Source organism: Coloeus monedula (genome assembly GCF_965178545.1).
Source record: "Coloeus monedula genome assembly, chromosome: 4".
Classification (NCBI taxonomy): domain Eukaryota; kingdom Metazoa; phylum Chordata; class Aves; order Passeriformes; family Corvidae; genus Coloeus; species Coloeus monedula.
In genome coordinates, this window is record NC_138784.1 from 73,739,157 (window position 1) to 73,754,215 (window position 15,059).

The following is a 15,059-nucleotide window of genomic DNA, read 5'->3' on the forward strand; positions in this document are numbered from 1 at the left end:
TTCCTCTCCACCTTTTCCTGTCTGGTCTCATTGACATGGAAGCTGTTATTTGTACAGGGACACTCTCTCTATGCAGTGTCTGGCAGAGACACAGCCTAAAACAACTCTGGTGGAAGTGTTAAATACAACCCCTTTGTCTGGACAGAAGTTTCCAGTGAGATAGTTTAGGTTTGAAAAATGCCCTGAAAAACAAAACCCTTCATAACTCTTTATTTAGAGGTGGTTTTGGGTTTTACCCTAAACACACTGATAATTCAGAAGAGCTGAAACCTGAAGCTCTTCCTTGCACACAAAAATTTTTAGCATCAATTCCTGCAACTCACCCTGCTGACCTGAGGGGTCTGGTGGGGGAGGCTTGTGTGGGTGACACCCTGCTGGGACTGGCTGAGCTGTGGGTGGGATGTGATGGCAGAGTGATCTGAGCCCAAAGCTTTTCCTCTGTGTCCCAAGGAGCAGCTGGACAGAGATGTCTCCTTTCCATGGCTGGACGTGGTCAGTTATAGGTGTCCTTCTATAGGTACCCAGACATTGCTGAGCAGTACCAGGCTGAAGCTGCCAGAGCTTCATTCAACTCCTTTCCCTCTTTGAAATCCAATTTCTTACTTCCTTTTCATGCTCTTCATGGAGTTGAGACTGCAGAAAGCTGTTTGCTTTCCACAAGCCTCATATCTTTTTTTTTTTTTTTTTTTTTTTTTTTCCCCCCAGAGCTGATGATACCCCATAAACAAATGGAAGGGAATTACCTGTCTGGATCCCACCTCTGTAAGAAAAAAAAAAATCAATCCAATAAATGCCTTTTTGTGTGACAGGGAAAAGAAAAAAGAGTTGACAAGAAAGGGAAGGAAGGAGGGAAGGAGGGAAGGAGGGAAGGGAGGAAGGGAGGAAGGGAGGAAGGGAGGAAGGACAGTTGGTTCCAAAATGTGTGGGTATGGGGACATGGGTTAGTGGTGGACATGGCAGTGGTGCTGGGTTAACAGTTGGACTCAATGATCTTAAAGGTCTTTTCCAGCCTTTCGTTGACTGCAATTCCATCCCTCTGGCTCCATTTTGACACAGGAATCAGCAATCACAGCCTGGGGCATTTTTATTTCTTTATTTTTTTTTAATAAACTTTATTCTATATTACAAATAGGTTTTTTTTTTTATTTTTTGTTCTGGACTGCAAAATAGGAATGCCTTATATTTACATACACAGGTATACAATTAATTATAACAAAGGTACAGAAGCTTTGCCTTTACCAAGTAACAACGGGATTCCAATTTAAATAGTATAGATTTATTTCTTTTTAAACTAGGATCAATTCAAAAGAAAATCAAACCAACAACAACAACAACCTAAGAAAAAGGATCCCAACCTCCTTTCTAATGCTGTCTTGACATCTCTTTGAGGCTGTTAGTAACACTGTGGTGAAAGGAAATGTCTTTCCATTGATTTCAAGGTGGAAGCTTTAGCAAAACAGAGAATGAGACTTCTGGGCTCACGTGTATGTCCAAGACACGGGGTCAGACACAAGGAAGGGCCTCTCTTGTGACCTTAAATAAGCCAGTTGCCTCTCGATTCCTTGGGGAAAACACTGGGAGTATTTAGCTAGCACCTAATCTCTCTGCTTCCTTATCCCAGCCTGGGCTGGAAAGTGGAATTTCTCCAGGGAATGGAGAAAGAGCAGCATAGAAAGTTTAAATAACACCAAGTTTCTCTTAAGATACTTCAGAAAGGACTTCAAGCTTGGACATGGGCCTTGATTTCTCCAACTGGCCCTTGTGCCTCAGTCTATCTGAAAGTGAACAGCAACTTCTCCACTGGGGAATGCCAGACCACACCAGTAAGAGAAGGGAATGCTGAGAAGAGCCTGAACGTCCTGGTTTTCCCCTCTGTTTTCCACACCCAGGTTTGCTTTTACTGAGCTTCCCTGCACACTGCTCTCTGCTGCGAGCGTCTTTGAGGTGATCTGTTTCCAAGCAGAAAGAATTTCTTGAGGTAAACTCTCCATTTTTAGAACAGAAGATTAAAAAAAAAAACCCAAACAAAACCAACCAAACAATGAACAAACAACGACGACAACAGAAATCACACACATGACAGGTTGATTAGACTAAGCAGCTTTATAACTTCAGTGGGGTTTTTGGTGGGTTTATTTTTCCAAGTGTAAATCCTGTTTGGTTTTTTTTTTACTTTTTTTGACATCTTTCTACAATTTTTTTTTTTTTTTTGCTGTAAGCCTGTGTCCCCTTGGGTCCTTCTCCAAGTGTAGAGAACTGAGCCATCCCAAATAAAACACAGTTGACAAGCTCCATTCTCAAAGCATTCTCCACAAAATAGTTATTCCCAGTAAGACAACACAATTTTTTTGGAGAAAGGGGCATTGCACAGTCACGGAGGTGAGGGAAAACTGCAGGATTCCATGGACCAAACACTATCCTGAAATGGGAGCTGCCAGGTGCAAAGCAGGAAAATTCTGGCTGGGAATGGGCAGGAGGCTGAGGTTCACACCATGATGTTGAGGTTCATGCATTTCACCAGTTTCCTGCTCCACAGCACACCAAGTTTGGATGGCAAGAGTTAGGACATCCCAAAACCTCCACCTGCCCTGGAGTACAACTCTGACTGCTCATGAAATGTACAGAGCAAATTGTCCTGGAATCGCTAAGGCTGTGTGGTCACCTAGAGAAGCTGTGGCTGCCCCTGGATCCCTGGATGTGTCCAAGGCCAGGTTGGACTGGCTTTGGAGCAACCTGGGATAGTGGAAGGTGTCCCTGCCCACAGCAGGGAGGTTGGAATGAGATCCTCCTTAAGGTCCCTTCCAACCCAAACCATTCTGTGATTCCATGATTCTGAGTGTCCTTTGTGCAGACACAAATGTATGTCCCACTTAGCAGAGCTCTGGGACTAAGTCCTTCCAGGTTTCCAACCTTCCTTTGAAATAGTCTTCTACACAACAGTGTCTCTTCCCAAAGCCCTTCATTAAAGCTTTGGGGAAGGACAGATCTACATTTGATGTTTTGACTTAGTTCTAAACGGTTATCTTGATATTGGCTGTTATGTGCTTGGGTTTTCCCAGACTCCAAGAAATTCAGAGGGGACTCAACAGTGAGACTGACCACTGGACTCTTCAAATTTGATCTATCAGTTTTCAACAGCATCATTAAAAATAATGACAATTATCTCATTTGCTTGGTCTTTTTCTCTTCATGGCAAATATTTTCCTGTGGGTTAATGCACAAGATCTGGAAACTTTGGTAATCACTTGTCAATCTAAGCAATTGCCAAACAAAATGCTGCTGGTAAACCTTCTTCATGGCCCAATAATTTTTATGGTCTTCAGTGTCAAAGAAGCAAGATAAGACAACTGCAGTGGTAAAACTACAGGGATGAAAATTGGCATAGTCCTCTTATCTAATGGAGTGAGGCTGGGTTGGACAAAACCTTCAGATACGTTCAGAACAGGATGAAGAGTGGGAAGAGAAGGACTGGGGCACATTGAGACACTTGGACTCTGTGATCTTAGAGGTCTTTTCCAACCCAAATGATTCTATGACTCTACGCTGGGAGAAGAAGGTAACCTTGGGTGGCTGAATTTCTCCTCGATTGTTCTCCCGTGCTGTCTGTTGGAGGGCACATGATCCCCAACACCTCATTCCAGACACACAGCTTTCCTCGGACTAGTGTTCACTGGAAGGCACAGTCTGCACCACCACATGACACAATGGATCAGGTCTCAGATCACTGTCACTGACAGCTGAGTCCCACTCAGAGGGAGGACACAAGGTGTTTGCAGCGGGGCTGTACACCCTTCGTTCCTCCAACCCAGCTGAAAAGCCCCAAAGCAAACCCTGCAGTGAAGAAATAATCTTGACTCTCCTGGTAGAACCTCAGGGAATTCTCGTGAGTTCCCTTTCCCTGTTTCTGATGCTGCAAGTGTCAGCATTAATTATTTGATTGCAGTGTTTGAGAAAGGCCCATAAAGATCAGCCTATCATCTGGCATATTCTGGCTATTAGGAGCCTGTCCACAGACCTCGAGGAACTCTGGCTCCAGTTCTCTCCATGTGGCTTGAAAAACAGTGTGGGACACTACCTATTTACCAGGAATTTTTGGTCAAGTGTGGAAAGGGAGGTGGGGGAAAAGAAATCAAAGGAAAAGAAAGCATCCGTGTTGTAGTAGGGCTCATTCTTCTGCTTGTGTCTTTGTTTTTAGTTGTATTTTACATGCACTTAAAAAATAGTTAGCTCAACAGGTGAGGCTGGGAAGAAAGATGCCAAGACTTCTCATAGACTGGGGGATTCTGGGACAGTGGTTGGAAATGGGAAGGGCACTGAAGGGGACAGGGGAGGAAGCCCACGCATTTACATCACGATTCTGGCACATTTTCCAAGCAAAAAAGCAAAACCAGCTCAAACACCAAAATAAAGAGAAACAGAAAGACAAAAAAATAAAGAGGAGATGAAAGAGAAGCAAAACACAGGTTTTCTTTCAAATCCTGGGCATGGGGGAAAGAAGAGGGTGGAGAGAAAGCAGAAATGCCTAAATGGGAAGTTGGGAAGGGTTAAGACACCAATTTCCTGGCGCTTCCCGTTTCCCCTAAGTGTTTCATTCTCAGTGTCTCTGAGGTGTTCAAGTTTTTGTCGAAAAATATATATATATAATATACAGATGAAAAACTCCGTACCAGCAAGAAGAAATAAAATAACAACCATGGAAAACAACCATAACAAACCAAAAACACAGCCCTGAAAACATCGAAAAGAAACAGGGTGAGTCTCAGATTTCCCCTGTGGTGTTCCTCTGACTTCAGTAACAGTGCAGGATCACACCAGTTCATTTTGATAGTTTTCTTTTTTTGTATTTTTGTTAAACAGCTTCTTCTTCCTCTCATGTGCGCATGTCCAGGCAGGATTGCCCATCACTCATAACCACTTCCCTCCAAGCCAGCTCTTTGTCCTTAGACTCCTACCATCCAGCTGTGAGTACAAGGCATGACAATAGGGTCCATATTTATCTTTTGTGGCACTTTGTTTGTCAAAACCTTTGGTTTCTTCCTTTTTTTTTTTTAATTTTTCCCTTTTTTTTTTTTAATTTACGTACTTATAAAAAATATTGTGTTTGTGTTGTTTGTTGTCATTTTCTTACCACTGGCTCTGGTGGGACTTCCCACTTTCACAGCCATGATCAATGGATCTGGAACAAGCGCCGACGTTACCAAAATGGATCAACAAAACCATGGCAGAACCAACCAAACCCACATCATCCCCAATGCGCAGGCCTCTTAAAACTGCTGAGATGTCCATAAGGTGCATGATGAGTCCATCAGCTCAGCAATCCAACAGAAAGCAAGCAGAACCAAAAAAAAGGAAGGAACGCACACGCGCACACAGATACACACGCACACGCACAAAATAATCAGAATTGTAATCAAGAGAGAAATGTCTGGGGGTTTATAACCAAGACGTGTCCCTAAGTTTGCTGTTTCAACATGAATCTGGTGATTTTCTCCCCACAGACATGTCCAGTTTTGGACCACTGTTCTTTGAGTGTTTTTGAACTTGCCTACGTGTGTATCTGCTTGGCTGAAGGAAACCCTCCTGCTGACTGACTCCTGCTTGCACCACATCCCCCCTCACACACGCTCAGGATCTGTCACTCCCAAGAGGTTCTGGTTTGATAGCAAGAGACAGGAAAAAACCCAAATGAACTCACTCTACAATCAATTTACACACCCTGCCTTCACCCCTTCCTCCCTCCAGGTGCAAAGCAGATCCAGGCTGCGGCTCCCAGGATGGGGTGAGGTGGATGTGGGCTGATTCACCAGCCACTCTTCCATCTGCCAGGGAGCTCTGCTCATGTCTGGGGAGATGAATGCTGACCCAGCTCTTGCCTCCCTGGTGTACAAGGAAGGTTCTCCACGCACCATGGGTCTCTAACCATGGTGTTATCCAGGCTGGAAGCTGTGTGAATGGAACAGCTGAAGGCAGAAGAGATGCAGGAGCTTACTCCCCTTTGGTTGGCCATGAAACCAGTTGAGATGTTGTTTTGGAGAAGCTGAGCAGAGGATGGGACAGGGTCAGGGTGATCCCCCACAATCATCCCATGGTGACAGCGATCCCTGAAGGGATAAGAAGTGCAAAGAGAGATAAAATCCTTCCCAGGCAGCAACTGTGCCTTCAGCAAGGCCTGTTGGTTCCAGAAACGGAGAAGAGGAAAGGCCAGGAGTTGGCACCTAAAGGCAGATGGGCTCACAGCAGTTCAGAGACCTCCAGAAGACAGGCAGTTCAGCTGGGGGTATCTAGGTAGAAGAATTTTTGCAGTGTTTCATTTGGATTTCCTCCAAGATTTCCTTCCAAAGTGTGTGGTGACATTTCCTCTCAGGAGTGGCTTGGATGGAAGGCTTTGTCATCAGCCCCATGCACCACCTTGCTTCACAGCAAGCATTTCAGTAACCCTCTGATATTCCATCATGGGAAAACAACAGCTGTGTTCCAGTTGAGGAAACAAAATGGAAAGAACAGCTTAAAAAAAAAAAAAAATCCTTCTGGTTCTTCTTTTGAGGCTGAGCTTTTTGCCTGGAACAAACCGAGGCCTGTGGCTCCTGCTTTCCAAGCTGAGGTGGGAATGAGGGGGATGATGCTGTGCTGTCCATTGCCAGGAGGAGCAGAACCACCACCACCACCACCACTGACAGGATGCCACCAAGCAGAGAGAGCATTTTGCTGCAGTGCTACGACCAACAGGACACGACAGGAAAGACGGAGGGGGACACGCGGCTCTTGGAAAAATAAGAAGAACCATATGAAACACATGGGCAGGGGAGCGTCGATCTCCTCGTCCCCTCTGGACCCTTTCCCTGCCCCAGGAGAGCAGCTGTCTGCCCAGGCAGGATGAGCCACAGCGGTCCTGCTCTGGATGGAGCTGTGGCATTTTTCGGGGAGCCTCAAGGCTCCTCTCCCAGTGGGTTGCTATCAAGAGATAGAATTGCAATGGCTCTGCAGGAGAGGAGCTGGATTGGCTCTGCCCTCCAGGAGCCCTGCAGGCAGGCTGCCTTCCCCTTCCCCTTGGGGACACTTGAGTAATACTGAGTTCATTTCCATGTCCGCTCCAGAGGCTACAGCCCTCGGAGGGCAGTTAAAGCAGCATGACAGAAGTTACCTCCCAATTTCACCTCTGCAGAGTGAGGATGTGATGCTGGGGGAGGGTTGTTGGGGTTTTTGTGTGTGTTCAATAGTTTTTCTCTAGGGCAAAAGGCAGAAGGGAAGCTGTGAAAATGAGAGCTCCACCCGAATGTCTTCGTGGCCCCAGAGCTAAGGTTCCTCTGCAGTCTTCTTTTAACCCCTGGGGCTCTGTCGCTTTGTCCATAGATTTGGAAAGAGAAGGAAAAGAGAGAAAGAGAGAGGGGGAGGGAGAGACAGAGAGAGAGAGAGAGAGGAGCGCTGTTTGGGTGACTCTGCTTACAGCCCATCAAAACTTGCACTTGGTAAAGATGATGATCTTGAGTGAGGCACGACTTGGTTTATCCCTCCCAGGGTGTCCCTGGCAGGACAGTTCTCAGCTATCTATGCTCATGAGGGTTATGACTTGTTCAAGTTTGTAGGCAAGTTTCTGTTTCCCAGCCTGGTCGTCTTGATCAAGGGCTCCAAGAATCTGGAAAAGGAGAGAAGAAGAAGTGATAGGGATTTGGGGTTTTTTCCCCAAAATGACTGAGTCCAGTATCTTAGAGCAGCAGAGGAGGGTTAGCTTTCTCTGAGGTAGGTCCCAGGCTTAGCTTAGATCATTCAAGGCAGGTCAGTCAGCAGAAGGGAACTAGGCAGGGAGTTTGGGCTTGATCTGACTCAATGCAGACTTCTGGATTGCAACCAATCAAATGGATTCTTATCTTGGAGATCAGTTATTTATGAACTTTATCCATCACCTGGCCATGCCACTGGAGATGCCCTAAGGGGTCTTACGTGGCCTTCAATACACAGAACCATGCTGGACGTCTTAAAGTGTGTGTTGGACCATTTTTGGGTGTTTTAGGGTATCTGGAATGACATTGGGCACAGGCCTTAACCAACTTTTGCCCACATTGGATGTAAAGCTCATGTAGGGCTCCTCTGCAGTGCGTTAACATCTGACCATCAACTGCTTCAAACCAGCTGAGCCTGACTGAACAAGAGTGAGCGACAAAAATAACAGGGATCCAGACAGAGCAGTACTGAGGAGACCCAAAATCCCCGACCTTCCCTTCCCAAACCCCAAGCCTTGTTTCTCATTCCTTAAATCCATCGCCTCCCAGGTATCAATGACACACCCTGGGGCTGGGTGGGCTGTCCCCTGGTCCCCCAGAAGTGTCCCAGGCTCTCACCTCCTCGCTGTACTTGCCCACGTAGGAGTAGATCTCAGAGAGCGCGCTCATGGTGTTGAACTCGTTCATGTGCATGCGGGACTGCTCAGCCAGGTAGGCGTTCATGTCCTGGTCGCTGATTGCTGGCATCTTGGCGATGTCTGAGTAGTACCTGAGGGGCACAAACACAGGTGTTTCTTAAGGGGAAGAGCAGGAGCTCAAGACGTGAAATCCACAAACAAGAAAGGAGAAAAACCACCCTGAGAGTTGGTGCATCAGTGAAATACCTGCTCATGCTCTTCTTTTACAGCATGACTTGGCCAAAGTGGAAATGCCTGCAGCACTAATCCTGAGCACCACATGTGTTGTGTTCACCCCAATCTGAGACTGAAGCCCCAAAGAGTGTCCTGTAAAGTTTCCCCGTGCCATGAGAGTAGTAGGAGCGGGATTGAAGCTGGATCACTTTGTCAGACATTCAAGGGCTTTTAGCCCTGCCCCTATTCCCAGAGAGATCTTGCTGCCCCCTGAGAGCTTAGGATTTCACTCCCATGCACAGAAAAAACCCAAATATTTGTATTTTTCCTTGCACCATTCTTGCACCAGTACTTCTGCCCCATTGCTAACATCACCCACCTTCCCCACTCAATCCAATCTATCCCAAAAACTCTCCTGCTCAGCATTTCCTTTTGGCCCCATATTTTAAGCTGGCCTGATATTTGTGACAACAGCCTTCAACTCCAGTCTAACTGGGAAAAATCTGCTTTTCCTAGGAGTCAATACCATTCTCCTGGAGCTCAGGAGGACTGGGGGTGTATCCATAGGATCTGGATCCCCCAGAACCATTGCCCAGCAGGCTTCATCTGCAGAGTGGTGTCTCTTTAAGGAAGTTGCTATTTTTGATGTCCTTTGTCCCCCGGGTAAGGCAGGTCTTGGAGGACAAGGTTTGCAGAAGGTAATCAGTCACTGTCATTCGCAGCTGTGCTCTGCTGTCAACTGGTTAATTAGACGCCATCATTTACATTTTTAATTTCTGCAATTTGACATTTTGTGCACAAGGAAAAAAAAAAAAAGAAGAAGAAGAAGAAGAAGAAGAAGGAAAAAAAAAGCCCGTAGCTGCAGCAATCCACAATTTTATAATTAGGAGGCAGAGGGGACGGGGAGCCAAAAGAGCTGACAGGTGTCCTGTAAACAGCGTGGAGACACCTGCTGAGATGGAGGCTGCTTGCCACTGCAGAGAAATTGGACACTGAAGAGCTATGTGATGAGGATCCTTGAGGTGGAGGAGTGGGAAAATACTCCCCGTGACAGAGCGGCTGCTGGAGTCTCCTGTGGGAGACAGAGCAGTGCAAAAGCACAGGGAAAACCTTTCCACACCAGGAGGCTCCAGTTGAGCTCAGTCTGGTTTTGTGCCCTTCAGTCCCACCCTGATTTACCACAAAGGGTCAGTCTCTGTTGATAACGTGATTTTGGTGGAGGGATGTTGATGTAATCCCTGGCAGAGGGAGGCATAGGAGGCAGAGGTCCTTCTTGCCTGACTTTTTTCCAGAGCTAAACTCTGTTTCGCCATAAAAACTCGTGCAAACCTTATTAATTTTACTGCAACATCCAGCAGGCATAAAAACATCACTCTCCCTGGAGTCCTGGCATTTTGTCTTCTGGGCTTAGGAGCAGTCAGAAATCTTAGTCCAACTTAGTCCCATGGTCTAAATAACTCCCATTCCCAGTGCTCCACTGAAAAATGGTGTGGGTTTGTTTTTCTTTGCACTCTGCCTAACCCTCCGTCCCCAAGTGGACCTGGACAGTTGTCTGTGGGTAAAGTCCTGCAGAACTACCCCCAGGAGAAGATGTTGAGCATGACAAATGAATATTTCTAGACCTTTGCCATTCCCAGAAAAACTTAAATGGGTTTTGGCATCACCCGCTGGAGAAAGCCAGATCTGTGCTACACAGGGGAAAGCATCGGGAATTGGTGGCATCCATAACACTGCTGAGAAAACAAGGAATCTTAGGGTCAAAATGTAAGGTGTGCCTTGGCACTGGAAAAAAAAAATACATCCATGTGCCAGCAGCACATTTCACAGACTTGTGGGGAAAACAGGCTGCAATGCAGTGAAATACATTGATTTATGGACCCTGAAAAGAGAGCAGCTCCTCATGAATATTGGATGGACATCCTCCTGATGGGTGAAATGAGAAGAGAAGGGGGCTCATCACAGCAAAAATAAACGGGGTCAGTGGAGGAAATCAGAGGTGCCAGTGTGGCTCTGATGAACAGTTAAAATTCTCCTTTTCCTCTCTGGTTGAGCTGTCACCAAATGGTGGTAGGGTAGTGGGTGTAGGGACAGGGTGCTCCCAAAAAGTGGAGCACAGACACACTTATCATCTCCCTCTCCAAGTTTGTCCTGTTTCCTTTCCACCTGGTAGCAACAGACTCTTGAGTCTGTGACTCACAAGGGTTTGAAAGCTCCCCATCCCCTTCCAGCCCTGCAGAGATCATTCCCCAGCAGCACAACACTCCCATGACTCATCCAAACAAGGAAAAACAGCATGAAATGCTCCCTGGAGCCAAGGATGGGGTGCACAAATCTGAGTTTCAAGAGTCATAGTTTCAAGGCTCTGGCCATGACAGACTCCCAAGCTGTGATCTCAGTGTTCTGGGGTCACAGGCCATCACCCACCAAAGTATCCTGGTCTCCTCCAGACTCAATTCCCTGTCATCACACACCTAAAAGTCATTTCCCATTAAACCAAGGTATTGGGGGAGTGTGTTTTGTGGCAAAAATAAGAGCAAAAGAAGGGGGAAAAACTGTGTACCAATACCCCAATCTAGATGAGCAAGAAGACATAATATCCTTCCATCCAAATTCTGCCATGGCCCAGCGACTTATTTATGCAGAAGAGTTCCTAATGAAGCCATCACTGTGCTCTCTAAAGAAATGATGAATGTGTGTATTAAAGCATCCTAGCAGGGAGATGACAACATCCCTGCTGAGTCTTTATTTACCTTCGATTCCAGCCCAGATCCTCAGAGGTACTTAGAGCCTCTCTGCCATTTGCATACCCCTAATGCAAAAACCACTGAGAAGCTGTCACCAAACCCCAGAGGCCCTTACATTTCCGCTGCTGGAATTTGCAAGGCTGCCTGTGCTGCTTCCATCACCCCTGCAGCTGACAGCTCCCACACCAGAGCTGGGCTGGGAGGCAGTGTCAGGGGCAGTGAGATGCTCTGTCACCTGTGGAGGGCCACCAGGTCTCACCTGAGACAGGGACAGGTCTTTGACTCACACTTCCACAGTCAGCAGGAGGTTGGGAACACAAGACTGAGCCAGATTCCGTCTGAATGAGACAGAAAGGTAGCAAAGCAAAGCAGCAAATTTAGCTTAACCTGCCTCCAAAGGGTCAAGAGTGAGAGTCTTGAGCAGATTTGCTGCTACTTCTGTACTCCAGTTTTGCTCATCTCCAGTGGATCCTCCCCCAGCTGTTTCCAGAAGGTCTTAGATGAATATCAAAAGATCCAGCCTTATGTGTCTGAGTTTCCCCATATTTACAGGAGCAGCCTCCATTCTTACCTCAAGGCTCTTCATCCTCTGAAGTGACAGGAAATTTGTTCATTAGACTTCATAAGCAATTAAAATTATGAGGAATTGGGGTAAACCCATCATTCCAGCACTGCAGCTCAGATGGAGCATGTGAGGATAACTAGGCCGTGGGATCTGTCCTCACAAGTATCATGAGCACAGCAACTCAGCCCAGCCTGCCTTGAACTGGAGAGAGAGCCCAGGGGCCATCCATTGCCACTGATGGATGGAGAAGGATTTGGGATGTACCAGGATATAGTTAGTACTCTCCTACTGAAAAAATAATTATTCTTGTTCTTTCCAACCTCGTCTTTCCCTGGGTTGCCTTTGTTTTGTATTTTTTGTTCTGTTTTGTTTCATTTTGTTTCGTTTTGCTTTCCCAAGGAAAGCGACACAGCAGTGACCTGCGAATACATCAGTGACCTGGGAATACATTTTGTCCTCTGTTTATCCAGGGATAAATATTGTTTCCCTCCCTACCGATGGGGAAAGGCTCCTTAGTGGAGCTGTTTCATAAGAATGACTGTGCCTGCTGCTGCTCAGTAACTCATTAACTCATCAAAAGAGAAGAGAAAAGCCACGTTGCCAGTGCTTCCTCCCTAGTCTGAAATTTCCCAGCACAGCCCATGGTTTAGGCAGCTTAGCATGGAGCTAATTGCCTTCCAAAAGATCTTTTTGTCATGGCTGTTGTTTGTCGCTGGGATGGGACTGCACTCATTAATAATCATTTAAGCATATGAAAAGCTCGTAACGAATCCATGTGCTGCAGACGGCAGACACAATTACAGCAATAACATAATTAGGGTTATGAAATAGCCGGCTGCATCCAGACCACTGGAGGAGGGAGAGGTGTGTGAAAGGGGTATGGGGGACAGTTCCAGCTGGGAAGGGCTGATGGAAAGCTTGGGAACAACCAGCTCTTTTGTGGGATGCAGTGAAGCACTGCAAGGACATGCTGTCAGTTCCTGCACTGACACAGAATGGCAGTTTGAGTTTCCTGGGAAGCATCTGAGCTGCTGGTGAGGCACTGGAATAGATTGCCCAGGGAAATCGGGGATGCCCCATCCCTGGAATTGTCCAAGACCAGGCTGGACGGGGCTTGGGAGCAACCTGGGATAGTGGAAGCTGTCCCTGCCCATGGCAGGGGGTGAAATGAGATGAGCTTTAAGGTCCTTCTAACCCAAACTGTTTGAGGGAACACTTTTTTGTGTGTGCAAGCCCTAGAAATGGCAATGTTTTTATTTTGCCTGTGCGTGGCTTTTCCTGCTGCTTCTCCTCTTAGAATAAACAGTGGAGGGTTGATGGACAGCACAGACTCGATGGCTGAAGAGTGAATTGGTGCACAGGTTTCTCTGGGAGAGGAGGTCACCCAGCCTCACCTCAGTGCAGAGGATGTGTGGGGCTGCACCCTCCTCATATGGACACATTTTCATCTTGCCTGCTGAAAGCTGCACTGTGTAAGAACAGCTTGTTCCCGTGATGAGAAAACATTGGGATCTTTTTGGAGATGAAAAGTGAAGAAAGACAAGCGAGCAGTCTTCAGATACACCAAAAGCTGCCCCAGAGATGCAAGGAATGAGCTGTACCCCCTGCCCTGGGGATGCCTGAGCTTTAATTACAGCCAGGCAGATTTTGGCTGCCCAGCAGGGAAAATACTCTGATGGGAAGGACAGGGAAGCACGGGAACGGATTGCCTGAGGACAGCAGAGGCTCTGTTGTTGGAGGCCTTTAAGAAAGGGGTAGACAAGCATCTGTTAGGAGGGCTTTAGACAGAGCTGATCCTGCCCCGAGGCAGGAGATGGTTGGGTTGACCTCCTGAGGCCCCTTCCAGCGCTGTTTTTTATTATCTCCACTGACAACACTCCCTGCCTTGACCCTTGGTATGCTACTTCTTGAGCCTTCTTTCCAGCAGAGGGAGAGGGGGCACAGAAAACTCATTTTATAAAGTAGAGCCAGGATTTGCACCTGTCATGTGATGCTCTTTTTTAAAGCCCTCGGAGTTTCTCCTTAAAACCTCAATAACTCACAATGTTAGGGTACCTGCAGCTTTTTATTGTAATAAGCTGGCTCCGTTTGTCCTTCTTTCTAAAGTTAGCTGCAAAGTGACCAACAGACATCACAAGCACTGCACAGGTAGAGATTTCCTGGTGACTTGAGAGCCTGAAACCCCAAGGGGACACACTGGGTAGGTGAAATCCCAAATGGGTACAAGTCTGCGTGTTTTGTGTACTCCAAACACTCTCAAAGCACTTCCAAACAAGATCTAGACCTTGACATCTAGAGGCTAATGGGATGCAAATCATAGTTGCTTCACGAATCATCAAATCAGAATGGTTTGGGTTGGAAGGGACCTCAAATCTCATCCAGTGCCACCCATTGCCATGGGCAGGGACACCTTCCACTATCCCAGGTTGCTCCAAGCCCCATCCAACCTGGCCTTGGACACTTCCAGGGATGAGGTATGGGGAATTATAAGGTAGAATTGGGTTGTGAGCTGTAAAACCTCCCTGCAGAGGCACATGGCAGCACAAAGGAGCACATGGGGGCACACAGAGGCTCGTCTCCACTGGACCCTGGGGGAAGGAGGTGTCACAGGGCAGAGCCCTGTGGAGAGGAGCCTGCTGGGGGCTGATGGATGAGTGAACAGCGAGTGACCACCCCACAGAAGGACATCTGGAAAGTGTGTTGCTGATGTGGCAGCACGGGATAGGTCATGCCATGTAAGGAAATGCTGTGCCTTGGAAAGGTTTATAAAAGCAATTCACTGCTTTGAATAAACGGCTCAGATTCCCTGCCGGACTGAGTTCCTGATTCAATCGCCAACAATGAGGCAGCCACAGCTTCTCTGGGCACCTTGTGCCAGGGCCTTCCTACCCTCTGAGTAAAGAATGTCTTCCCAGCATCTTACCTAAATCTCTCCCTTTCAGTTTAAAATTGTTGCCCCTCATCCTGTAACTTTCTGCCCACGCATGGGAAAAAAAAGTAGATGAGATCATGGCCCCAGGAGTCGGGTAGCACCAGCTAGGTCAGGCACTGTTTGCACCCAGGTTAGCACAATAAAACGCAGATATTCTAACTCCAAATCCCACATATCAGATCACTTTAAGCTTCTTTTGATCCTGAACCTGGCAAGCCTATTCTGAATGGTCTCCATTGCATGACTCTT

At 47.0% G+C, this 15,059-nt stretch overlaps 1 protein-coding gene across 1 annotated transcript in view; it reads right to left on the reverse strand.

Annotated features, from left to right (window-relative positions):
• Window positions 1-7,537: 7,537 nt before the first annotated feature.
• PLXNA4 (plexin A4) overlaps window positions 7,538-15,059 on the reverse strand; it is a gene marked incomplete at both ends in the record, with an annotated part of 391,941 nt that continues 384,419 nt past the window's right edge. The window contains 2 exons of the mRNA XM_082280537.1: window positions 7,538-7,633; window positions 8,337-8,487. Coding sequence (XP_082136663.1) covers window positions 7,538-7,633; window positions 8,337-8,487 — 247 coding nt within the window. The remainder of the gene's footprint in view (window positions 7,634-8,336; window positions 8,488-15,059) is intronic.